General features: G+C 40.6%; 1 protein-coding gene and 1 long non-coding RNA gene across 5 annotated transcripts in view; one reads left to right on the top strand and one right to left on the bottom strand.

The window, feature by feature from the left end:
- ncoa5 (nuclear receptor coactivator 5) overlaps nt 1–27,952 on the bottom strand; it is a 50,295-nt gene that overhangs the window by 8,967 nt on the left and 13,376 nt on the right. For 2 of the 4 annotated variants that reach the window (XM_033041640.1, XM_033041638.1), the window contains 6 exons: nt 23,864–23,971; nt 23,100–23,166; nt 19,094–19,234; nt 9,591–9,706; nt 6,948–7,071; nt 3,299–3,498 (listed from right to left, as the gene is read on the bottom strand). In XM_033041640.1, the coding sequence (XP_032897531.1) occupies nt 3,299–3,498; nt 6,948–7,071; nt 9,591–9,706; nt 19,094–19,234; nt 23,100–23,166; nt 23,864–23,885 (670 nt within the window). In that variant the 5' untranslated portion in view covers nt 23,886–23,971. The remainder of the gene's footprint in view (nt 1–3,298; nt 3,499–6,947; nt 7,072–9,590; nt 9,707–19,093; nt 19,235–23,099; nt 23,167–23,863; nt 23,972–27,952) is intronic. The other 2 variants (XM_033041639.1, XM_033041641.1) reach the window with 1 other exon arrangement.
- Nucleotides 2,179–27,747, top strand: LOC116986269. Its single transcript, XR_004415446.1, has 3 exons — nt 2,179–2,189; nt 15,153–15,160; nt 27,648–27,747. It is a non-coding gene; the product is annotated as an uncharacterized LOC116986269 (long non-coding RNA).

Genomic DNA, 27,952 nt, shown 5'->3' on the forward strand with positions numbered 1-27,952 from the left:
CTCATATCTTCTTTTAGCTTTTCTAATTTATTTCTTAAGATTCTTTTTACATTCTTTATACTCAAGCACCTCATTTACTCCATGCTGCCTATAATTATTGTAGATCTCCCTCTTTTTCCGAACCGTGTCCAATTTCCCTTGAAAACCATGGCTCTTTCCGATTTTTACTATTTCCTTTCAACCGAACAGGGACATAAAGATTCTGTACTCTTAAAATGTCACCTTTAAATGTACTCCATTTCTCTTCCACATCTTTCCCATAAAACAAAATGTCCCAATTTACTCCTTTTAAATCCTTTCGCATCTCCTCAAAGTTAGCCTTTCTCCAATCAAAAATCACAACCCTAGATCCGGTTCTGACCCTCTCCATAATTATATTGAAACTAATGGTATTGTGATCACTGGTCCCGAGCTGTTCCCCAACGCATACCTCTGCCACCTGACCAGTCTCATTTCCTAACAGGAGGTCCAGCACCTTCTCTAGTAGGTACTTCTATGTATTGCTGCAAAAAACTATCCTGCACACATTTTACAAACTCCAACCCATCCAGCCCATTTACAGAATGTGTTTCCCAGTCTATGTGTGGAAAATTGAAATCTCCCACAATCACTACCTTGTGCTTACTACTAATATCTGCAATCTCCTTACATATTTGCTCTTCCAATTCTCGCTCCCCATTTGGCGGTCTATAATACACCCCTATAAGTGTTGCTACCCCTTTCCCATTTCTCAGTTCCACCCAAATAGCCTCCCTAGACGAGCCCTCTAATCTATCCTGCCAAAGCACTGCTGTAATATCTTCCCTGATAAGCAATGCAACACCTCCACCTCTTGCCCCTCCAATTCTATCACACCTGAAGCAACGAAATCCTGGAATATTTAGTTTCCAATCACAGCCCTCCTGCAACCATGTTTCACTGATCGCCACAACATCATACTTCCAGGTGTCAATCCAGGCTCTGAGTTCATCCACCTTTCTTACAATGCTCCTAGCATTAAAATATACACATTTAAGAAACCCACCCTCTCTTATTCTCTGTTTATTGTCTTTTTCTTCTCTCCCTTACATTTTGGGTCAGAGTGCTACCATTCTCTGCCTCCTGCCTCACACACTGACTGCTAGCTTTCCCAATTTGAGTCCCTCCCCCCAACCATACTAGTTTAAAGTCTCCCCAGTAGCCTTTGCAAATCTCCCCGCCAGGATATTGGTCCCCCTCGAGTTCAAGTGCAACCCGTCCTTTCTGTACAGGTCACACCTTCCCCAAAAGAGGTCCCAATGATCCAGAAACTTGAATCCATACCCACTGCACCAGTTCCTCATCCACTCATTTATCCTCCACCTCGCTCCATCCCTACTCTCACTGTCGCGTGGCACAGGCAGTAATCCTGAGATTGTTACCTTTGCAGTCCTTCTCCTTAACTCTCTACCTAACTCCCTAAATTCTTCTAAATGTTACAACTTGCGTAAACTCGCACTTATGTAAACAATTCTTTACTCAAACCCTAGTGCAATCAAGGCAGTTTATAATTTCCATAACACTGTACGATCACTGAAGTTTACATCAGAAACAGGCTAGAAATGGCAGTAGTGCTTAACCAGAAGGCCAGGTGCCCCAATGACGAGACAGAAATCTAGCCAGCAATGCTTACCCAGAAGCCCACGCACGGCAATAAGTGCACCGGATGCAGCAAAACAGTTAATGCTCTACGTGAATTATTTCAGGCCGGGGGATAGTGATTCCAACTTATGGAAAATCTGGTTTATGCAAGGGTTCGCAGAACATAGCTCTTTTGTAAGTTGGGGAGGTATATCAAAAGGAGGAGAAATAAAATGTAGGAGAGTATGAAAGACACTTTGAAAGTAGTAAAGAGGAAATCTCCTGCATCTCCTCCATATCCTGCACTTCTGCTCTCATCCCACCTCTTCCCAGACAGAATAAAGTTCCCTTAATTCTTACCTTTCATCCCACCAGACTACACACCAAGCACATTATTCTTTGACATTTCCACTAGTTTCAACATGATCTCAGCACCAGTCACACCTTTTATTATACACCCCTTTGCTTTCTGCAGGGACCACTCCCTTTGTGACTCCCTGGATCATTAATTCCCCCTCTCCGCTGGCACTTTCCCCTGCAACCAACATCTCCTTCTTCACGTCCATCCAGTGACCTAAACAGCCCTTCTAGTTGAGACAGCGATTCACTTGCACCTTCATGTATTGCATTCAGTGCTCACGATGAGGTCTTCTATACATTGGTGACCTCAAATGTTGATTATGCAACTACTTTACTGAACATTTGCACTCTGTTCGCTGTTATAATCTCCACTGCCAGAGTAAGGCCAAAGCAAACTAGAGGAATAGCACCTTCTCTTCCACCTGTGTAGTTTACAACTAAACAGCATGAACACTTAATACTCTAATTCCAGGTAACCAACACCCCATTTGTCCCTTTCTCTCTCCTTCTATCTATCCTGATCCTGTCTGAACCTTTCTTCTCACCATAGACCAAAACTCCATCACTCGAGAACGTGTTTCGCCCTGCACACTCCTCCCATAGATCAGCTTACACCCTATTGCTCACTCCCAAATGCTACCACCCCTCATTGAGGTCAATTTTAACCTTGTTTGGATCAGATTCCAGAATCGGAACCCTTTTGCTCTCCACTTACCACATCTGAATTGCCATTCCTTTTCTCCATCCTGGCTCTCCAACTTGAGAGTTATCTGCCAATCAACCCCTCCTCCCACTATCACTTGGTTTAGTTTAGAGATAATGTGTGGAAACAGGCCCTTCGGCCCACCGAGTCCACGCCGACCAAGGATCGCCCGTACACTAGCTCTATCCAGCACATATTCTATCTTACAGATGATTTTTTTTTAATCATCAGACAAAATCTTAGCCAGGAACACAAACTGCTGGCGTAACTCAGCGAGTCAGGCAGCACCTTTGGAGGACATGGATAGGAGACGTTTCGGGACGGAACCCACTTCAGGAGCTGTAAAAGAGGAGGCAGGACAAAACCTGACACGCGGGGTTTGATTGGCAGATGGGTAGACAAAGGTAGGCGATGAAAAAGAAAGAAAACAGTGACAAAAAGATGTCAGGTAAGAAGAGGACCGAGTAGAATGAAATACGAGGGAAGAACAGCACCTCATATTTCTTTAGGTGTAGATTTATTATTGTCAATTACGCATGATTCCAGCATCTGCAGGTCCTTGTGTCTCAAAGGTTTAGCGAGTGCAGATGAAAGTTGAAAATAAACTAAACACTAGCTTACACGGCAAAAACTCACCCTGTGGTGTCCCAAACAGGATATTGACAGTACATGATCTGTGTATCTCATGTTGTTGGGTAATAACAATCGCAAATGCTGTGCCTCCTCTGCTGACATCTTCAAGGGCTTGAGTAAGTGACACTTCTGTATTCAGGAATATCAAGTCAACCACCATACCAAGGTCACGAACCTTTCGACCAACCGACTCGGCATATTCCCTAATTAATTACAAAATTCAAAAATAAACAACCACTCAAAATTAAGACCTATAACAAATAACTGATGGAAAAATAGGGCTAACTGTCCATTACTCTGAATTAATTGGTTACATTGCCTAATGCCATGTGCTCCTTGTTTCAGCGTGATGTCCTGCAGTATTCTGCTGGCAGCACTGCGCCCAGTACTTTGAAAGAACACAACCCACATAGGGACTATTGAAATACAAAAGATTTGCTAGGTTAGTTAGTAAATGCTAGGAAGACTCGTGGGAGAGGCCAGGACCAGAGGGCATCATTTCAAAATAAAGGGACACCTTTATTACCTACTTCGGCCTGAGATAAAGAAGAAGCTCGCTACAAGAGTTGAGTGCCTATCATGACCTCACCCCAGAAAGCATAATTCTTGAATGAATTCAGAGGTAAAAAAGATTGATTGTTAATCAGCAGAATCAAAGATTGTTGGAAAAGCTCAGAAAATGGCTTTGAGGATCTCATTGGGACAGATTCAAAGGCCAGAATTCTTTACTCCCAGAGGTGCAGCAGGTAGCGATGCTGCCCCACACCATGTGAGCTTGAAAGAGTTTGGAACTGCCACTTGTCAAGTTTTGTGCCATCCCCACCCTTTTCCAGTATTCTCACTCCCAACTACAGTATGTCTGAAAAAGGACCCCTACCAAAATTCAGTAATCCCTCCACAGATGCTTCCTGACCTGCTGAGTTACTCCAGAACTTTGTGTTATGCATATAGAAGTAGTGGTAATTGGCAAAAAAAAGACATGAATGGATTAGATCCAGAATGCATTGAAGGATGTTAATTGTTACAAAAAGGGGGTGGTTTTGCAAACATCCAGCACATAGTCAAAGGGCAAAAATGTCTCATCAATGCTGTAGCCTTTCTGTACCTCTGAATAAATTTCCCAAATATTTATTTGGTTGTGTGGCACGATCAAGATCATGACCGACAACATATACAGTGTATTCAGAAAGTATTCAGACCCCTTCACTTTTACCACATTTTGTTACGTTACAGCAGTGGTTCCCAACCTTTTTTTGGCCATGCCCCACCTAATCACCTCTAAAATCCTGATGCCCCCCCCCCCCCCCACCATGTGGTGATATATAATTCTTATCATTTAAAAAGTGAACTCCGTTTCAGCTGAAGAAACATAAACTACATGTTTACCTGATGGAAAATCCAAAAAAATTAAAATCGAAAATTTGGACCCAGACATCCTCAATTGCCCCCCTTAAAAATCAAATTGCCCCCCTGTGGGGCGTACGTTGGGAACCACTGCGTTACAGCCTTATTCAAAAATGGATTAAATGTATCTTTATCACCAATCTATACACAATACCTCATAATTAAAAAAAGCAAAAACACAAAAACAGGAGTTTAGAAATTTTTGCAAATTAATTTAAAATAAATAACTGAAATATCACATTTACATAAGTTTTCAGACCCTTTACTCAGTACTTTGTTGAGGCACCTTTGGCAGCGATTACAGCCTCAAGTCTTCTAGGTGATGACGCTACAAGCTTGGCACACCTGTATTTGGGTAATTTCTCCCATTCTTCTCTGCAGATCCTCTCAAGCTCTGTCAGGTTGGACAGGGAGTGTCGATGCACAGCTATTTTCAGGGCCCCCAAGAGATGTTCGATCGGGTTCAAGTCCGGGCTCTGGCTGGGCCACTCAAGGACATTCACAGATTTGTCACAAAGCCGCTCCTGCGTTGTCTTGGCTGTGTGCTTAGGGTCGTTGTCCTGTTGGAAGGTGAATCTCTGACCCAGTCTGAGGTCCTGAACTCTCTGGAGCAGGTTTACATCAAGGATCTCTCTGTACTTTGCTCCGTTCATCTTTCCCTCGATCCGGACTAGTCTCCCAGTTCCTGTCGCTGAAAAACATCCCCACAGCATGATGCTGCGACCACCATGCTTCACCGTAGGTATGGTATTGGCCAGGTGATGAGCGATGCCTGGTTTCCTCCAAACATGTCGCTTGGTATTCAGGCCAAAGAGTTCAATCTTGGTTTCATCAGACCAGAGAATCTTGTTTCTCATGGTCCGAGAGTCCTTGTGGTGCCTTTTGGCAAACACCAAGCGGGCTGTCATGTGTCTTTTACTGAGGAGTGGCTTCCACCTGGCCACTCTACCATAAAGGCCTGATTGGTGGAGTGCTACCGATATAGTTTTCCTTCTGGAAGGTTCTCCCATCTCCACAGAGGAACTCTGGAGCTCTGTCAGATTGACCATCGGGTTCTTGGTCAGCTCCCTGACCAAGGCCCTTCTCCCCCGATTGCTCAGTTTGGCCGGACGGCCAGCTCTATGAAGAGTCCTGGTGGTTCCAAAGTTCTTCCATTTAAGAATGACGGAGGCCACTGTACTCTTCGGGACCTGCAATGCTGCAGAAATTGTTTTATGCCCTTCCGCAGATCCTGTCTCGGAGGTCTACGAACAATTCCTGTCTTCGTGGTTTGGTTTTTGCTCCGACATGCACTGTCAACTGTGAGACCTTATCTAGACAGATGTGTGCCTTTCCAAATCATGTACAATCAATTTAATTTGCCACTGGTAGACTCCAATCGTTGTAGAAACATCAAGGATAATCAATGGAAACAGGATGCTCAATTTTGAATATCCTTGCAAAGGGTCTGAATACTTATGTAAATGTGATATTGTTATTTCTTTTTAAATACTTTGCAAAAATTTCTAAACACCTGTTTTCGCTTCTTCATTCTGGGGTATTGTGCGTAGATTGATGATTAAAAAAAATGAATTTAATCCTTTTTAAAATAAGGCTGTAACGTAACAAAATGTGGAAAAAGTGAAGGGATCTGAATACTTTCTGAATGCACTGCAGGCCCCATTTATAGGGGCCAATTAACCTATCATCAGTACTTCTGGATACCAGGCACCACAGTACCACTTTCATTGTGGTCAAAGCGATTTTCAGAATTAAATGGAGGTTGTGCTAACGTGATAATCTGCTAGTGACATTCCAACAATCTGCTTTTTATTATGGGGTATTGTGTGCAGATTGATGTTAAAAAAAAAAAATTCAATCCATTTTAGAATAAAAATGTAACAGCTGCCAAGTTTTGTTAGAGCAGTTCAGTATTCTAGTACCTGAAAATCAGTATTTTGCTGAGGAAATCAGTATTTTTACACAATGCCATTTTGCTGAAAAAAAATGTTTTTTATGTGCGGTAAGAGTACAAGAATGCATAACTTTGCTACCAAATCCTTGCAATTTTTTAAAGATGAAACAGGAAGTCGGGCCGATTTATTAAAAAATCCGTATTTTACAAAGCAAATCCGTACATCCGTATTCTTATCGCATTTCCGTACAAATACTTGGTAGCTCTGCTGTAAAGTAACAAAATGTGGAAAAAGTGTAGGGGTCTGAATACTTTCTGAATGCACACTAAATAGCAACATTCTATTTAACTTACTTTTGTTGTTTATTGACTACAATAACTGAACAATCCACAGGTCTTTCAGCATCATAACGTCTTTGGATTTCATCATAATACCGCCGATACAATTCTTCTCTTCGGCGCTCTCTTCTCAGGGGATCTTAGAAAGAAAAGAATTAGTAAAACAAGATTGAAAATATCTTCTTTCCCAACCAGATTGTGGCTTGCTGCAAGCAAATTTAAATGGGCAGTGTATGATTATCAACTTTATATTTGAGCATTTCCCAAAGCCAGATAGATTATAATCTTACTACTCAGTGAGGTGCCCAAAGACTGGAGGGTGGCTAATCGCGTGTGTTTATACAAGAAGCTGCAAAGAAAAACCTGGGTACCATAGACCAGTAAGCTGAACATCTATGGGAGGAAAGTTACTGGAGAGCATATCTGAGGGATTAGATAAAATGCATTTGGATAAACAGGGGTTGATTAGGGATAGTCAGCTTGGTTTTCTATGTGGGAAATTTTTGAGGCATGGGCCGCAATGCTCAGAAGTTAGAGACCAGGTCTTGTAAACCTGGATCAAACCTCACTGGAGCCTACAATAGTTCTTTCAGGATGACACTGAGGCACATCTGGTAGAGCTGCAGCCTTACAGTACCAGTGACCTGGGTCCTATCCTGGCCTTGGGTGTTGCCTGTGTGGAGTTTGCAAATTCTCTTTGTGACCATGTGAATGTCCCCCGGGTATTCCGATTTCCTCTAACATCCCAAAGATGTGCTGGTTTATAGTAATTAGCCTCTGCAAGGTTGCCCCTGGTGTACAAGGAGTGGATGGGCAAGTTGGATAGCGTAGAAATGGCAAGAACTGATGGTTGATGGTCAGCATAGATTCAGTGGGCCAAAGGGTCCGTGGCCATGCTGTATCTCTAAAGTGCCCAAGGTTGATGAGGACAGGACTGTACACATATTCTGTATGGACTTCAGCAAGGCCTTTGGTAAGGTTCTGCATGGTAGGCTGCTCCAGAAGGTTAGATTGCATGGGATCCAGGGAGATCTACCTAACTGGACACAGAATAGGCTTCATGGTAGTAAGTACAGAGTAGCGATGGAAGGTTGTTTTTCAGACTAGAAGCCCCTGACTAGTGGTGTGCCTCAGGGATCTGTACCGGGCCAAAATAGGTGGTATCGTGGACATTGAAGATGGTTCCCAAGAGTTAGAGCTGGATTTTGATCAACTGATCAAGGAAAGATTTTATAGGAACGAGATCGGCAACTTTGTCTCTTGGATGGTACAAGGTACATGGAACAAGCTGCCAGGAGGTATTTGAGGCAGGTACAGCATTTAAAATACATTTAGATAGGTACATGGATAGGAAAGCTTTAGAGGGATTTGGGCCAATCACAAGAAATGGGACATCTAGGTTGGCATGGATGAGTTGACCCAAGGGGCCTGTTTTTGTGCTGTTTGACTCTAATGACTAACTGGGCAAGTGTGCCGAGGAATGGCTAATGAAGTTTAATTCAGATAAGTGCGTGGTGTTGTATTTTTGGAAGTGAAACCGTGGTAGGATCTTCACAGTGAATGGTTGGGCCCTGGAGTGTTGTACAGCAGTGGGATCAAGGAGGACAAGTATATAGTTCCTCAAAAGTGGGCTCACTTGCTAGTTATTTACTGTTGCCGGGTATAAACCCTGAATCGGCTCATCTAATACCAGCGTGATATTACAATCATTAGGCACCCATCAAGGTGACTCACCAACACATTTACTGATAGAGGAACAATAAATACTGGCTGGCCCTATCAGCAATGCTGATGTACGAATGGCAATTGGAGGAAGTATATTTTTCACTGCAAATAAAGAGAGATACAACCTGGGACACAAGAGATTAGATCTCCTCATGAACAATGGACTTAAAAATAAAGACATTAACAGAGAAGTATCCACTAGTAAAAGTGAAACGTAATATAACTGACAGAAGAGGGTTATGGTTTTATACCAGACATTAGCAGACAGCGAGTAAAAAGTCCAAAAGAGCTACGAGCTAACTGCTGAATATTAAAAAACAAAGCAATGTGTTGTGCTGATGAATAAAAGGCAACACTAGCATTCCTCAGAAAGGAAATCATATCAAGAGTGATATAGTTAAGTGACAACAATTTACTCGTCTATGGCAGGTGAAACCTTGGATTAAAAATTATGCTGGATGGAACGAGGTACAACGGAGATTCATAAATACATTGTCAGGACTGATATGTTGCAGCTATGACGAAAGAAAAGTTTGTTTCCTTAACCTTAATTAAGATTAATCTAGTTAATTGTATCAAAGGAAGGAGACAGGGAGAGGTTTACGACTGTCAGAGTGGAACACACCCACACCCACACTTGTCAAATATTAGCAATACTTGCTTTCATATGAAAAGCAGAAATGCTTTGAATAGTGAAAATATTTTTTTTTAAAACACAAGTGAGGAATGAAATGCAAAATCAAAAATCGTGGTGCCAAGTTTCAAATGTCCGCATACTGAATTCACTGGAGAGACAACAAATCAATACATGCAAAATACATTAACTTGAAATATTAGTAACACTTAACGCATTTGCCAGAGCTACATACTAGTCAAGATAGATTTAATTTATTCTTTGCATATGACAGCATCAAAAGTTCGCTCATTATTTACCATCAACTTCACGAGATGCTCTGGGATCCCAAGGCTCACGGAATCTGTCCATAAATGGCTCCTTCTTCCTGCTCAAAATATCATCATAGCGATAATAGCGATCATAGACGTCCAGTCTAGAGTGCAGAGATATTATGAAGTTACCAGAAATACATCCTAATACAAATTAAGTAAAAAATATTTGAGCAATTTTAGGAAAATGATTAGTCATTGAGTCTACGTTGCAATTATTCTTATAGAAATCCCATTGAATAGAGCTACAATGCAAGGTACTTCACATGTTTATACATAAGATGCTGGAGTAACTCAGCGAGACAGACAGCATCTCTGGATGGAAGACTGAAGAAGAGTTTCGACCCGAAGTCTCACCCATTCCTTCTATCCCAAGATGCTGTCTATCCTTTTTGTGTCTATCTTCGGTGTAAACCAGCATCTGTTGTTCCTTCATACACACGTTTATTTCGAGATCATTTCGCCCAACCCCCCGGATCATTTATTTTGTAACAAAAAATTACTATTCCCAGGCTATAACCATGATGATAAATGCCATAGGACTTTTTCAGGAATTTTCAGCATTCTCTTGAAATTACTAGTCAGATATCTGCCAACAAACCTTTGAAAGAATCCCAAATAATTTTATTATTGAAATAGGCATCTTAAATAGATGCCAAATATGTCAAAAGCAAATAGAAAATGCTGCCTTATGGGTCCATCTTTATATAAATTAGAAATAGCTGGGCTGTTAAGCATTTATGACAACAGCAGAATTATTTCTGGCTTGGGAAGCAATCCAATCAATATAAGAATTAAAGATACAAAGCACTGGAATCTTGAGATAAAACGCAGCTTCTGGAGTAACTCAGCGAAACAGGCAGTGCCTGTGGAGGGAATGGATTGGCAACGATTCGGCTTGGGAGCCTTCCTCAGGTTGGTAGAACTGAATTTGGAAGATGATTTTTCTCTTCTGATTGGAGAGAAGTGAATTGGAAAGGGGACAGGACCAGATACAAGATAATGCATTAGGGGATGGGAATTTAAAAAAAAAATCAGAATGGTCATAAAGAAAGTCAAAGGTTTTGTTTAGCATTAACACAACCAACAAGAATATGGTTGACATGCTCAGAGGACACATCTAACATCATATTCATAATTTGTTCATTGCTCTATTAACTAATCGGAATTGCAATTATCCATTTGCATCACTTTTAGCTAGCTACTTTGCTGGACAATTGGTCTAAATGTTTAAAAAATGGCAATAAAGCAGATTAATCTCAAAACGCCAGAAAACCTACTGTAATTTGACTATCAATCAATCAATCAATCAACCTTTATTGTCATCTTGCAAAGCAACAGTTGTACAGTGCAAAATGAGAAGATGTTTCCCAGGGAATACCGGAGCATCGCACATGAAACTTAAAACATTTCACACATAATAACAGTAAAAACAAAGAACACTATTCTGTATATTCAGCCTGACTATAGAGTTCTAAACCACAAATGACCAATTACAGGTTGAACATTGAATTTCCAGTAACTGATGGTCCACCCATCCCTATGATCTGGCCTAAATTATGAGAGCTCAGTTGAAACTCCCTGAGCTGCCACAGATGGCATTGCGAGTGGCAAGCGCTCTTTCCAGTTGTGTTCCTACATCGTGAAAGAAAAAACTATGCTCTCAATCTATTCTCCTAACTTTTTGACAAAGACAATGCAGAAAACCCTTGTTTTAACGACCCCCTTATAATAGATGTTGGATACAGCAGACACGCCTGCCGACCCAAACACAGCTCGCAACGTGTCCCCGGTTCACCCACCGCATGTTTCGGTGACACTGCTGTTGTTGCGGCTCACGCAGTCCTTTCTTTGAGTCACCTCTCCCTCCTCCCTTCCCCCCTGGAGTCGCAGACATACTCCACCTTGGAAGACGGTGAAGGGCTCGCTGGTGCAGACCAGCAGCATCGGCGACTAGTTTTAATGTGACACAAGTTTTACTAGTTTTAAAAACACAAGGTGCTGGAGTAACTCGGCTAAATGTCCAGGAAGACAGTGGGAGCCAGGGATTGTTCAGCAGGTCTTTCGATTCACATTAAATTTACATTTGATATTTATATGTTTCTGGCACACCATGGTTCTTTAAGAGACACGGGAGGGGTGTAATTATCAGGCCAAGGGTGTCTTGTCATTTCATTATCACCTCATCTCAGTTGGTCCATAAAAACAGATAATCCAGAATGGCTCTGGAACAGAGGGTGTCGCAAAATCGATGTTCAACCTGTACTCAGAGTGGACTTTGAGGAATAAAATAGGGGTTCCCAACCTGCTCTGTCCCGTTTATCCCAGGCAACTTTTTGAAAGTAAATTTACCCCCACCCTGTTTTGTTCAGTAAATTGAGTTTACACTTCTACCATATTAAAGCCACTGACAAAGGGGAAATTTTAAAATACTATTCTTAAAATTATTATTTACAAATATGTACAAACCCAGAATCAACAAATTTACCCCCTGGGTAAATTTATCCCAGGTTGGGAACCCTTGGTATAAAAGTAATAGTCCTTGTTAAAACCAATATCAGAAGATAACTTCATTGCATTGTAATAAAGTAAAATAAATCAAAATTGATCAGGTATGCACCCAAGGACAACAATAATTTAATGGTTTATACAAGGAGGTGATCAAGTTAGCAAGTTAGCTATATTCTAGCTGCTACAGCAGGAGACTGCAAATCATTTATACTGGAAGGATAAGAATAATTAGACAGAAGAACCATCTTGTCTATTATGAGAAATGTATAAGAAGATAGAAATAAAAATGAGTTTGCCAGTGTACAGTGTAGTTTGAGGGAGAATTCATTTTTTCCCTTGATAAGCAAAACTACAGAAGGAATAACTAGGTGCAAGAAACTTGACAAACTTACATTTATAAAGTCAGAAATAATATTTTACACCAATTTGGTACAAGTGATTCAATGCCTTGCATCAAAAAACTCCAAACTTTTGACTAGGAATAATACATTTGACATTGGTGAGACTGCATTTAGAGTATTGTGTTCAGTTCTGTGCACAATGTTATAGGAAGGATGTTGTCAAGCTGGAAAGGGTACAAATAATATTTACAAAGGTGCTGCCAGGACTAGAGGGTCTGAACTATAGGGAGAGGTTGAGTAGGCTGGTACTCTATTCTTTGGAGCACAGAAGGATGTGGGGTAATCTTAGTGTCCTCCATAATGTTTGGGACAAAGACCCATCATTTATTTATTTGCCTCTGTACTCCACAATTTGAAATTTGTAATAGAAAAAAAAAATCACGTGGTTAAAGTGCACATTGTCACACATTCACATTGTGCACAATAAGAAAAAGCAAAAACAGGTGTTTAGAAAATTTTGCAAATTAAATAGAAATATCACATCTACATAAGTATTCAGACCCATTACTCAGTACTTTGTTGAGGCACCTTCGGCAGCAATTACAGCCTCAAGTTTTCTTGGGTATGACACTACAAGCTTGGCCAGGCATGATATTCACCTCCAGAAAAAAAGTAGGAAGTATTGACCAGGGGTCCATGAGGCCAGCTTTCTGCTGATAGTTTACAAAACAGCGTAGAATTTTTCTAACTCCTGACCAGTAAAATAACCCCCAAAAGATAAATACTTCATGAAATAAATGACTTCATACAGCAAAAAATCTCTTTACAAAAAATGTTACCCGAGATGTTTCTTTGCCTAGCACTGTGTGCAAACAGCACAGAAAAAGTGATTGATAAACCGATGACATAACATTACCTAAACTCTAGTTTGACTTCCTCTTTGCCTGACACGTTCTTTTTGTAAACTTGCTCAACATGGCTTCCCTGTGCTTCTTTCTTGCCAGCTGAGCTGCTAACAAGTTCCTTCCTCTTGGCTCCTGCAGCCATCTTCTGCTCTGCTTCAGGAAGGGAAGCTGGTCGGTGATTGGCCGCAACGCCCCTCGGAGACTGCATCTGATTGGCCGCCAAGTGATCGGCGCATTATGTGATTGGGCGTAACGCCTTTGGAAACAACGGCTGATTGGTCAGCAGGAAATTGATTTGTTGATCGGATGGGAATTTTAAGAGATGCTGGTCGGTGATGGGATGAAACGCCCTTGGAGGCAGCGGCTGATTGGAGAACTATAGGCCGAAGCGGATTTTAAGGGAAACTGGTCGGTGATTGGACGCAAGCCCCTTAGAGACAGCAGTTGATTGGCCACCAAGGTCCAGAACGTTCTGGAGCAGGTTTTCATCAAGGATCTCTCTGTATTTCACTCCGTTCACCTTTCCCTCGATCCTGACTAGTCTCCCAGTTCCTGCCGCTGAAAAACATCCCCACAGCATGATGCTGCCACCACCATGTTTCACCGAAGGCATGGTATTGGCCAGGTGATGAGCAGTGCCTGGTTTCCTCCAGACGTGACGCTTGGCATTTAGGCCAAAGAGTTCAATTTTGGTTTCATCAGACCAGAGAATCTTGTTTCACATGGTCTGAGAGCCATTTAGTTGCCTTTTGGCAAACTCCAAGCGGGCTGTCATGTGCCTTTTACTGAGGAGTGCCTTCCGTCTGGCCACTCTACCATAAAGGCCCGATTGGTGGAGTGCTGCAGATATAGTTGTCCTTCTGGAAGGTTCTCCCATCTCCACAAAGGAATTCTGTCAGAGTGACCATTGGGTTCTTGGTCACCTCCCTGACTAAGGCCCTTCTCGCCCGATTGATTGCTCAGTTTGGCCGGGCAGCCAGCTCTATGAAGAGTCCTGGTGGTTCCAAAGTTCTTCCATTTGAGAATGACGGAGGCCACTGTGCTCTTCGGGACCTGCAATGCTGCAGAAATTGTTTAATACCCTTCCCCAGATCTGTGTATGTCACCACCATGTTTCGGCTCATGTTTCCACAAGACCTTTTTCCAGAACTGTGGTTGCTCTTTTAAGTACTTCTTGGCAAACTGTAACCTGGCCATCCTATTTTTGCGGCTAACCAATGGTTTGCATCTTGCAGTGCAGCCTCTGTATTTCTGTTCATTAAGTCTTCTGCAGATAGTGGTCATTGCAAATTCACACCTGACTCCTGAAGAGTGTTTCTGATCTGTCGGACAGGTGTTTATTTTTATTTATTAGAGAAATCTTCTGTCATCAGCTGTGGAGGTCTTCCTTGGCTTGCCAGTCCCTTTGCAATTAGTAAGCTCACCAGTGCTCTCTTTCTTATTAATGATGTTCCAAACAGTTGATTTTGGTAAGCCTAAGGTTTGGCTAATGTCTCTTAACAGTTTTATTCTTGTTTCTCAGTCTCTTAAGTTCATTGGCACAACTTTGGTCCTCATGTTGATAAACAGCAATAAATGTTTCCAAAGGTGATGGAAAGACTAGGAAAGACTAGCTGCCTCGGCGGCGGTGAAGCATCACTGAATTTCAAAATCTGCGGAAAAATCTCATATCTGATGACACCGCTGAAATTTTTTCGCAGAGCCCGATGGGAAGTGGAGCTGATGCAATATGAGGGAAATGGATCTGAGGCCAAGATCAAAATAGCCACCTTGCTGAGTTATATGGTTATAAGAGTCCATGGTTATTGTCTAGTAGTTAGTGAATACACATAGTGTAGTACAAATTCTTAACTGTGCATGCATGACCGTTCCTATTAAGTGCATGCAATTAAGTTTTACGACAATGCATGACAAATGGTTGGCATTTAATTATGAAATTTATGACATTAATTTGTGACTTCAAGGCTTTTATTTCCTTTCTTTAATAAAATTGTGAAATAAAAACCAGCACAACTGACTATATTGTGCACAGATAAGATACTGCCTCAGTACAGACAAGGTCACAGTCAGAGTCATACAACACGGAAACAGGTCTTTCCACCGAGCTTGCCCATAGCAACTATAATTACAAACCCAAAAGGAAAATATTAACTGAAGCATCTTGCCCCAATTCATAAGTAACGGTTCTTCTCATCCAAGAATCATACAAATATTCAAAGTGTTATCCAATTAACAGTACAAAAATAACAGGGGGGGGGGGGGGGAAGAGAAATTGCATGAAACTCCAAATTCGCACCACAGGAAACAATAAAGAAAAATTCAGGAATCAAAATCTTACTGTCACGATCATGATTTCTATCATGCTGTAATTACTCTTAATTCAGTTCTCACTCTGTGTTTATACCAAGCTCGCAGGAAAATTTTGCACAATGAATCAGTAATTAAACATCCTTTTCAATGGCAGAAGTAATTGTGTAATTCAGATTGGCAGGTAAATTTAAAACATTTAAATGGCCATTTCACCCACCATTCAGTCGCTGATTTTTGCAAGTGTAACAACAACAGTTAGATGCCAATGCACATGGAGCACATTTTTGATTACGCAGAGGGTGGTGGGTGCCTCGTACATGCTGCCAAAGTGTGAAGGTTGGGGGCATTTAAGAGGCTTTTAGATATGCACATGCAGAGCTGCCAAGTTTTGTCAGAACAGTTCAAAATTCTAGTACCTGAAAATCAGTATTTTTACGCAGCGCCATTTTGCTGAAAATGTTTGTTTTTTTATGTGCGGTCATACCCATTTAAGAGTACAAGAATGCATAACTTTGCTACCAATTGACACGTCTTCTACGCACCATACTTGACAGTGCATTCATTGCCATATCTTTGTATACTGCTGTTTGAGCGGCTGCTTCCTGCTTTTAGCACCAGATGATGATGATGTAGAAGCCATAGAAGCCATGGAAGCCTCCCTCTCCCTCGCTCCCCCACTCTCCCTCCCCCTTTTTTTTTCTCCCTCCCTTTCCTTCTCCACCCCTCCCTCTCTCCCCCTTGAGCCCACCCACCATTCTGTAAAAATCAATGCCAATCCCAATGTAACTGCAGTCCCACTGATAACCTTTCACCACTAGGCTTATCCAGAATTCTACCACTGCCTAGCAAAGATGGACGGGAAGCAAGAGGATTGGGTAATGTTTAAAGAACAGAAGATAACCAAAAAGACAATACGGGGAGAAAAGATGAGGTACGAAGGTAAGCTAGCCAAGAATATTAAGTAAAAGCTTCTTTAGATATGGGAAGAGGAAAAAAATAGTGAAGACCAAAAGTTGGACCCTTGAAGACCGAAAAAGGTGAATTTATTATGGGGAACAAGGAAATGGCAGATGAGTTGAACAAGTACTTTGAATCTGTCTTCACTAAGGAGGGCTCAAACAATCTTCCTGATATAGTCGTGGCCAGAGGATCTGGGGTGACAAAGGAACTGAAGGAAATCCACATTAGGCAGGAAATGGTGTTGGATAGACTGATGGGACTGAAGGCTGATCAATCCCCAGGGCCTGATGGTCTGCATCCCAGGGTACTTAAGGAAGTGGCTCTAGAAACCGTGGATGCATTGGTGATAATTTTCCAATACTCTATACTCAGGATCAGTTCCTGTGGATTGAAGGATAGCTAATGTTATCCCACTTTTTAAGAAAGGTGGGAGAGAGAAAACAGGGAATTATAGACCAGTTAGCCTGACATCAGTGGTGGGGAAGATGCTGGAGTCAATTATAAAAGATGAGATAGCCGAACATTTGGATAGCAGTAACAGGATGGGTCCGAGTCAGCATGGATTTACGAAGGGGAAATCATGCTTGACTAATCTTCTGGAATTTTTTGAAGATGTAACTAGGAAAGTGGACAAGGGAGAGCCAGTGGAGAGCCATCTGGACTTTCAGAACGCATTTGATAAGGTGCCACATAGGAGATTAGTGGGCAATATTAGGGCACATGGTATTGGGGGTAGAGTGCTGACATGGATAGAGAAGTGGTTGGCATACAGGAAATAAAGAGTAGGGATTAACGGGTCCCTTTCGGAATGGCAGGCAGTGACTAGTGGGGTACCGCGAGGCTCGGTGCTGGGACTGCAGCTATTTACAATATACATCAATGATTTGGATGAAGGGATTCAAAGTAACATTAGCAAATTTGCAGATGAGACAAAGCTAGGTGGCAGTGTGAACTGTGAGGAGGATGCTATGAGAATGCAGGGTGACTTGGACAGGTTGGGGGAGTGGGCAGATGCATGGCAGATGAAGTTTAATGCGGATAAATGTGAGGTTATCCACTTTGGTAGCAAAAACAGGAAGGCAGATTACTATCTAAATGGCGTCAAGTTGGGGAAAGGGGAAGTACAACAGGATCTGGAGGTCCTTGTACATCAGTCTATGAAAGTAAGCATGCAGGTACAGCAGGTAGTGAAGAAAGCGAATGGCATGTTGGCCTTTATAACAAGAGAAATCGAATATAGGAGCAAAGAGGTCCTTCTGGAGTATTGTGTGCAGTTTTGGTCCCCTAATTTGAGGAAGGACATTCTTGCTATTGAGGGAGTGCAGCGTAGGTTTACAAGGTTAATTCCCGGGATGGCGGGACAGTCATATGCTGAGAGAATGGAGCAGCTGGGCTTGTACACTCTGGAGTTTAGAAGGATGAGAGGTTATCTCATTGAAACATATAAGATTGCTAAGGGTTTGGACACGCTAGAGGCAGGAAACATGTTCCCGATGTTAGGGAATCCAGAACCAGGGGCCACAGTTTAAGAATAAGGAGTAAGCCATTTAGAACGGAGACGAGGAAACACTTTTTCTCAGAGAGTCTGTGGAATTCTCTGCCTCAGAGGGTAATGGAGGCGGGTTCTCTGGATGCTTTCAAGAGAGAGCTAGATAGGGCTCTTAAAAATAAGGGAGAAGGCAGGAACGGGGTACTGATTAGGGATGATCAGCCATGACCACATTGAATGGTGCTGGCTCGAAGGGCCGAATGGCCTACTCCTGCACCTATTGTCTATTGCCTGAAAAATAATCAATGTGTCAACTTACACTGAGAAAGAGAATTATTGTTATACGAGAATTTTCCTGAAAAGTCTGTGACCATAGCGCTGTTCAAAGCACATGGCCCTCCAGCCGGTAGTACAATATTTTGAACCCACAGCGCGCAGCCGACAGCTCTTCGTTTAAATTCCCACGCGTTAAACTGACAGCGCTCTGTTTAAACCTGGAGCGGGACAGGCAGCAACTCGAGAGAAGGAATGGGTGACGTTTCTGGTCGAGACCCTTCTTCAGACTGAACTGAACTCCGTATTTAAAATCCGTATTTAACAACACAAAATCGTACATCTGTATTCTAATCGCATTTCCGTACAAAATACGGAAAATCCGTACTACCTGGCAACTCTGCACATGGATATGCAGGAAATGGAGGGATATGGTTTACGTGCAGGAAGATGAGATTCGATAAGTTTAGCTTGGCAATATGTTTGGCACAGACATTGTGGGCCGAAGGACCAGTTCCTGTGCTGTATTTTTCTACCTAGAATTGAAAAAAAACATAGCACAAGCGAAAAATCTGAAGTACAAATAGAATGCTGCCTGATCTACTTAACATTAATTGTATCTAGACAGAGAAACCCCAGCATTCTCCAGGTGCTGCATGATATGGGAATTTTCAGTATACTTTTCATTTTAATAAATTTTACCTGTATGTAGCGTCCCTGGGGTCTCGAGCATTCGCATATCGATCGGAAAGAGGGTCCCTTGCATCACGTTCATCTCTAGTAGATCTGAGTGGAGAGCGATCACGCCTTACATCACGTTCATCACCAAAGGCAAATGGATCTCTAACGAAAGCAGATAAATTAAATAAGCACACTTTCAAGTCTATTTGCTCCAATACGTAGACAGTGTAAATCTACTGAAATAACACTTCATATTTGAATTTAAGAACTATCTTGATGTTACTCTCACAAGGTACAGTGCCCTCCATAATGTTTGGGACAAAGACCCGTCATTTATTTATTTCCCTCTGCACTCCACAATGCGATTTTTTATATTAAAAAAAAAAAAAATCACATGTGGTTAAAGTGCACATTGTCAGATTTTATTAAAGGCCATTTTTATACATTTTGGTTTCAGCATGTAGAAATTACAGCAGTGTTTATACATAGTCCCCCCCCCCATTTCAGCGCACCATAATGTTTGGGACACGTGGCTTCACAGCCATGTAATTGTAAGATTGCAACCTTCACGTGGTCCGCCCCGTTTCGACAAATGCAATTTCAACCCGGCGTGCACAATCAAATAGAACAAGTTGTCCTGCAACTTTAGGCTGTGCACGCCATACGCAAGAAGTAGAAGCAGCGCACCATAATGTTTGGGACACAGCAACGTCATGTAAATGAAATAAGTCATGTTTAGTATTTTGGTGCATATCCTTTGCATGCAATGACTGCATGAAGACTGCGATTCATAGATGTCACCAGTTGCTGGGGGGCTTCTCTGGCGATGCTCTGCCAGGCCTGTATTGCAGCCACCTTTAGCTTATGCTTGTTTTGGGGGGCAGTCCCCTTCAGTTTTCTCTTCAGCATATAAACGGCATGCTCAATTGGGTTCAGATCAGGTGATTGACGGCCACTCAGGAATCGACCATTTTTAAAGCTTTGAAAAACTCCTTTGTTGCTTTTGCAGCGTGTTTGGGATCATTGTCTTGCTGTAGAATGAACTGCCAGCCAATGAGATTTGAGGTTTGATCTTGAGTAATTCATTATACTGCTACCATCGGCAGTTCTATCATCAATGAAGATAAGTGTGCCAGTAACTTCAGCAGCCTTACATGCCCAGGCCATAACACCCCCACCACCGCGTTTCACAGATGAGATGGTACGCATTGTGCAGTTCCTTCTCTCCTCCATACTTTGCTCTTGCCATCACTCTGATGTAAGTTAACCTTCATCCCATCTGTCCACAAGACCATTTTCCAGAACTGTGGTTGCTCTTTTAAGTACTTCTTGGCAAACTGTAACCTGGCCGTCCTATTTTTGCAGCTAACCAGTGGTTGCATCTTGCAGTGTAGCCTCTGTATTCCTGTTCATGACGTCTTCTGCATAGTTGTCATTGCAAATTCACACCTGACTCCTGAAGAGTGTTTCTGATCTGTCGGACAGTTGTTTGGGGATTTTTCTTTATTATAGAGAATTCTTCTGTCATCAGCTGTGGAGGGCTTCCTTGGCCTGCCAGTCCCTTTGTGATTAGTAAGCTCACCAGTGCTCTTTCTTATTAATGATGTTCCAAACAGTTGATTTTGGTAAGCCTAAGGTTTGGCTGATATCTCTAACAGTTTTATTCTTGTTTCTCAGTCTCATAATGGCTTCTTTGACTTTCATTGGCACAACTTTGGTCCTCATGTTGATAAACAGCATAAATGTTTCCAAAGGTGATGGAAAGACAAGCTCTCTTTTACCTGCGTTAAGGAGGCATTTAAACACACCTGAGCAATTACATGGCTGTGATGCCATATGTTCCAAACATTATGGTGCCCTGAAATTGGGGGGGGGGGAGGACTATGCATAAACACAGCTGTAATTTCTACATAGCTAAACAAAATGTATAAAAATGGCCTTAAATAAAACCTGACAATGTGCACTTTAACCACATGTGATTTTTTTTCAATTACAATTTTCAAATTGTGGAGTAGAGGCAAATAAATAAATGATGGGTCTTTGTCCCAAACATTATGGAGAGCACTGTATATTGGAGATCAAAATATGTCACGATGTGCCTAAAATCTAAAATAACACATATGACCTTGAAATCTCTAACATTTTAATAAAATGATGCAGATTACCATTTACTGTATTTTTTTTTTAATCAACCAAGTTTCACTTGACTTTGGTATTGGCACCAGGCACATCGCCATTTACCCGTTGCTTTTGATGTGCTATTTCCAAAATCATGCACAACACAATATACCAAAAACCTTCTGTTTGAAATACCAACAAATCAAAATGAGTACTTTCATAGTGTTTATGGGAATCACGCAAGTTTCTTGCACATTAAATGTTCAGGTTTTGTGAATGTAACATTTAATATGTGGGGCAAGGGGCGCGAAGCAAGGAGAGTGTTTGGATAAAAGTAGGGTAAATAAAAAAATACTACCCAGCAGTGAATTAAGGATTCAAGATGCACTCTCTATATAAAGTATTATAACTGGCCATGTTGCATTGCATGTTGTCTTGAAAACTGAAGAACATCAAATCAGAAAGTCTAGCTATTTAGGTTCAGAGAGATTAAATCCCAAAATCCAGTACAATGCTTCATTTTTATCATAAATATTGATATGAATGCATCAGTAATTTCCTGAAGATTTGTTTGTTTTTGCAATTAGACGGATCACAAAGGAACTGTAGACAACCCTTCTGTATACCGGTGATCCAGTTTTGTCGCCACATTTTCCAACAGCTATGGTAAAGCCAAAGCCGGTTTGTCAAGCTTTTTGGAGGTCTATTTTCAATGTCCTTAGAAGTTAGCATAACCGATATCTCTGCCTTGTTCTTGAAATCTTGTGCTAATCAAGTGATACTTACCTTCCATTTATTATCTCATTAAGCAAGGAAGGGAGCAAGAAGGCAGTAGAGGGAAAGAGAAAACGGGGAAGAGAGATTGCCCTACAAGTAAACCTTTTTTTAAGAATATGATCTTGAGATCCAGGAAAATCATACTATGACTGCTTTCTGAGAAGCTTTAATGATGAGATCCATTGGTCGGTTGCTTAAATGAAACAATTTCTTAAGTAATCAGCATCCCACATTCCACTGTTGTGAATACATTTACACAAAGTGGCTGATTCTGTATGTATACTCAAAATAATGGACCAAGAGTTCTTTTGTCATATCAGGTGATAATCCTCCAAGCACAAAATAGTTATCAGCATTTCCAAATAGACCGTGTGAATACGACAATAAATACAAATGACCAAATCGGTAATAAAACAGCTTCCATTGATTTAATCATGGCATCAGCCTTTATTTGAAGCGGCTTTTGAATTTGTAAGTGCCGAGTTCTATGCCGCCATATAGTGTATCAAGACTGCAGAACTGTGTGGCCACAGAAGCTTAAAATAGCAATAAGTAATTATTGCCAGCTCTGAATCAGCCTCGTGCTCCCTCGCCACTTGTCCTTCTGATACTTACCTCACTGGACATGACACACAAGCCTACATGTGTAAAGTAAATGAACGCACATATGATTCTTCGAAGTAAGAGTAAGCAAGATGTGAAGTGACGTGTGACAGAAGGACGCAAACGAGAATCACTGGGAGCCATGCCATAGTCATCACTCCAAAAAACATTTGGAAAATTCACTACAAGCTGCAATTCATTACAAAATGCACCTTTTATTCAATTTTTATAAATACTAATTTACATTGTAGACATACACAAGCATTAATGCTAGTCATACTTTATTTAAGCTAGCAAAATGTACAACTGACACGCCAACACAACGAACAAGAATCCTTAAAAGAGATGTATAACTTACTTCAACGCAAATGTGGAACAGCCAGTTTAAAAAGCAGATTCACAACTCCCCACACAAATTGTGCCAATTTTGTTAAGATTTTAATATGCTGCTTTAACAAGAGACGACCTTCATCCCATCACTGGCAAATAGTCTTGTCTTCGTGATAAAAAGATGCACAAGTATTATTACCTTCTCGGAGGACTCGGTCTCCGTGCAGATTTATTCGAATTTCTTCGTTCAGCTGCCATATTAACATCTGAAAAGAACCAACCAACCAATTTGTACAAAACAAAAACATAACAGACTTGAAAGCAAACATATCCAAAGACAAGATTTACGTAAATTTTTATTACCAGAAGAATTGTTTAACGTGTGAAGCAAAAAGCTTACAGATGACATTCAGACACGCGATCAAAATCTGACATCTGAATTATGTACTCCAAACGACACAATTTCTGGTGTAAATTTTACATTTCAGTAGCTTTAAAAATTGAGCTAAATAGGAAAACCGCTCCAGCACAGCCAAAGTCAAGAATGAGAGAAAGAGGTATTGCAGGTCCTCACGCCCGTGTTTTGGATAAATTAACAGTTTGAAAATCTCTCCGGAACACAAAATTCTGCTATCTTGACCATTGAGTTACACCAAACAAAAAAAATGGTTGGATTGATGGTGTGGTGTAATGTTACCTCATTCAGAATAAACTCCGGATTACCACAGCGAGATCACACTGGGATGCCAAACATGCCAAAACTAGTGTTAACACATGAACGTCCGAGCTTTCAAATCCATTTATTTGAGAATTATGGGCTGATGCAATAATGCACAAGGAACCAGAATAAAAATGAGCACCGTCAAACAGTTAAGCAATACACTCCTTTAGAAATATGTTCTTTAATGCTTGTAAATCCCAATGCATTCACAGTATACATTTGCAGTTATCTCATGTTCTTACCTAATCTGTACCCTCTACACATTCGCTCGTTCTCTCCTTGCACGGCAGCTTTAGCATCCTCAACACGATCAAACTGCACAAACCCAAATCCATGGTGTATTGACAAAGCTGCAAAATTAATGTTGTTAATGAAAATGTACATACCTGTCGGATGGAAAATTCCAGATGTTCAAAAATCTCCATTCAATAGAGCAAAATTACTTCCCTTGACACTTGCAAGTTAAACTGGCAATGTCTAATTCACAGATGGTCAACTGAATTGATGACGAAATCCATTACCTCTTCAAACTGTTCACATGGCCAGGCAAAATTCCCCATATTGAAGGCAGGATCCAAAATGTTGTAAACAAGATCTCAATAATAATGAGCTCATAAGTAGCTCCAGACAACACCAAATTGTAGCCTATTTGGTGGAACCAGCCAATAGAATCAATGGTGTAGTACACAAACTTGATAGTTCAGTTTTTTTTCCAATCAGTTAGCAGTAGATGAACTTTAAAAAAAGATTGAACGGAAAGAAGTTTGAAATATTTACCAAATTTAGATCATCTTTCAAAATACTAATGGCCATTTGGATTCTTGTTGCTGTTTAACCAAACCTAAGCTATTCCAACTTCACAAATCCATTAGTTCTACACAATCCTCCTGATGCAACTTTGGTTCATCTCTATATTAATCAAGACTACACTGGTAATACTGTTGTACGGCTTTTTTTTAATTAAAAAATACTTTTTCACTCAACCAATGGGGCTGTTAAAGCATTCTCAAAAAGTAACTGCATTAGGGATAAGTTAATAGATAATGAAACTTCCTGTTAGTAAGGTGCTTTGTTTGATCAAACCATGATCAATGCCAATGCTGTTCCACAGTAAATTAATTTGGCTTTAATGAACATCAACCAATGTCGAGTTTAGTTCCAATTCCGATGTAAATTTCAATGTGCGGTTTAAGGAAAGTTTCTACCTTATTACCTACATTTAACAGTAGACACAAAAGCAGCTCAATTCCAAAACAAAACAGACAGGTCCAGAGCTCAAAATGGGGATAATATTTTTATTTCATACATACAGTTAACAATACATTAATGTGACTGCCAAAACAAGTACACAACTATGCAGTAATTTTGTATTCAAAGGATGACCAAAAGTTTTATTCCATAGGAATATCACTGTTATTTGGTAGACATTGCCATTTTAACCTCAATAGATCCTAAGTTTTAAACATTGGCCAAATCTCCAGATGCCAGCTTGTAAATCAAAAATATAAGTATAACTACCTTGAAAAACCTGGTACTTTCAAAATTAACATGCAATTTTTTTTATTAAAAGCAATTGAAAACATTGAAAAACTACAATGTCTATTTCTTGGATCATCCTGACTAAGATGTGACCTAAAGTGACCGATGTCTCTAACGAGTAAAATGCTCCAAGTTTATTCAAGCCTCAAATTTATGAATCATTTTTGAATGTTAGAGTCATATATATAAAATTAGTCAGTTAGTTGTGAATAATGTGGATGTTTAACCACATTAAGTAAAATGCACAAAAGCACCTAAGTGGCAGCACTCCACAGGTTCATGCACCAAAATGTCAGCATTCCTCTCCATAGAGGTTCCCAATTTCAACTTTTCTATTACTGAAATCTTCAAGCAAGGTTTAAATTAGTTGGAATGTGAAATAAATAAATCTTATTCAGATTCTCTAACCTGAAGCGAAGCGGCGTTATAAGTGGGAAATAATGCCGTCTTAAACATAATCACCACAATGCCAAGTAAGAAGGCATCTTCTCTAATTATATTTGCAATGCCAATTTTTCATTTAAGTGATTACCGAGAATGCGAGGCAGTGCAAGTTTCTGTGGTAAATTGCAGCAAATCGTGCAACTTGAATGGAAACAGTACTTAGTGCCTTTCTTTGTGTCCATTAGTGGAAATGCATGATCTCAAAATATTCACATTTCAACTTTTACAAAGGGTGCCAGGGTTTATGGGGCGAAGGCAAGAAAATCGAGTTGAGTGGGAAAGATAAATCAGCCATGATTGAATGGCAGAGTAGAGTTGATGGGCCGAATGGCCTTATTCTGCTCCTGGAACCTATGAACTTGATTCACTATGCAAGCCAGAGGCATTAAAATTGCTGCATAGTAACCAACAAAATATAAGATCAATAGAGATCACATTTATAAGAAAAAGTAGTATTTTACTGCAAAATATTATGAATAAAATATACCAAATGTAGCTATAAGCGCCTCATTTAACTGAACAAAATGTCTGCATCTATATTTATACAAAGCTAACATTGCCCACAGTAAAAAAAAAAAATATTAGGATTGTCCCTCTAGGAACAAGTAATTCTATACCGATTAATAAAACTAAAACAGGAATACCTATATGAAAATCTATAATAAATCCATAATTGTCAAACTGAGGTGGAGAAACCAGCTTAATTTGACACCGAGCAAAAAACATCAGGTATCCCAAGTTATATAAAGTGGTGCTATAAATTTGTAAAATTTAAACATTCAGTTCTGTTGCTGACCTGCAACATTATTACGTTCACCATAAAAGCCTTGTCCTTGCCAAGTGTAGCAGTATACTTCAGTTTCTGCATCCATTGTATTGTATATATTTATTTTTGATGTCAAGCATGTAAAGAGTGATTTAAAGCACAGTGGTTTAAATTGGCTTTGCACTCCAACTCACCCACACCAATAAAAGATACACTACCTTTTTGCCAGTGGTTCAAATTGCAGACACCAGAATTCAGCTATCAAAACTGGTCAGACTTCAGAAAAAAAGACAGGAAATGCATCTAGACTCGGGTTTCGTCTTTCACTGCACCACAGGACTTGAGGAAAATGCCTTATGTTGCTAGAATTCTAAAGCATTATCCCAGGAAAAAAGTAGGGCTGGGGAGGGGGGAGCCACCCAGATCAATTGCAGGACATTTTTGAAGCAAGGTTTGTGTGTTTATAGTTAATCAATCAGCAATAGTGCCCCCCTGCCATTCAGGGCCACACTACGGGTAGCATCATCCAGTACAGTACAGAGGCAATTTCTGACGAATCCCTTCCAAAGAAAAAAGTGCTTAGGTGTTCCAGTGACTCAGAACATGCAAAAAAACACAAAGGTGGTCATATTGTCAGCCCTGAATAGGGAAGTTTACAGTGGCATAAAAGCAGTCATCTGGAACAAAATCAGCAATGAAAAGAGATTATATGGCAATGACTAGCTCAACATTCTGGCTAGGCTTCTCTCAAAGCAACATTCTTGTGGATCTCATTCACGTGGATCCAATAGGTAAAATAATTACACAATGAAAAACGACAGCAAGAAATGCTTGTATAATGTCTCAATGCTTTAACCAATAGCCAGATAGACTACCAATTCTCAATTATGTTCAAGATCAAATCAAATGGCAAAAAACAATATCTGATCAATGCAAATCCACAGGCTTTGGTCTTGCTGGGAACATGTACAGAAACTTGGGCACTGTTGCCTGCTCTGCCTCTAATTAAAACAGTGGCTGATACTTTGCCTCAGCATTACCAATCCATTAATATCCAATAATGTCAGAACTTGAGCTTGCCCAATGGTAGACAATTGTAAAGATTTCTTCACCCAAAGGACATCTCATTCATTCTCATCCTAATTCTGAGTGACATTGAAACAAATTAGATAGATACAAAATGCTGGGGTAACTCAACGGGACAGGCAACATTTCTGGAGAGAAGGAATCAGGTCAAGACCCTTCTTCAGACGGCTGACCATGTAACTTTGTTGTAGTATCTCCCAGCCCAGAGAACATCCCTTTTTCTATCATGCCAAAAACCTACAAGAATCCCAGGTGCTTCAATGAAATCATTTCTCATTCTTCTAAATTAATGAAAGTATGGCTCCATATCCCAGAGCCTTTGTTGAACACTCACTGTCACGGGGTAGGAAGCCCAGATCTGTACATAATATTCCTGACGCATTACCAAATTGCAGCAATACATCTTTCTGTACTCAATCTTTCAATAAAGACCAGTAAATGGTTTTCCCATCCTATTTCGATGCAATACCTCTATTAAACCTTTAATTGATTCATA

The sequence above is a fragment of the Amblyraja radiata genome, chromosome 23 (assembly GCF_010909765.2).
Source record: "Amblyraja radiata isolate CabotCenter1 chromosome 23, sAmbRad1.1.pri, whole genome shotgun sequence".
NCBI classification, from domain to species: domain Eukaryota; kingdom Metazoa; phylum Chordata; class Chondrichthyes; order Rajiformes; family Rajidae; genus Amblyraja; species Amblyraja radiata.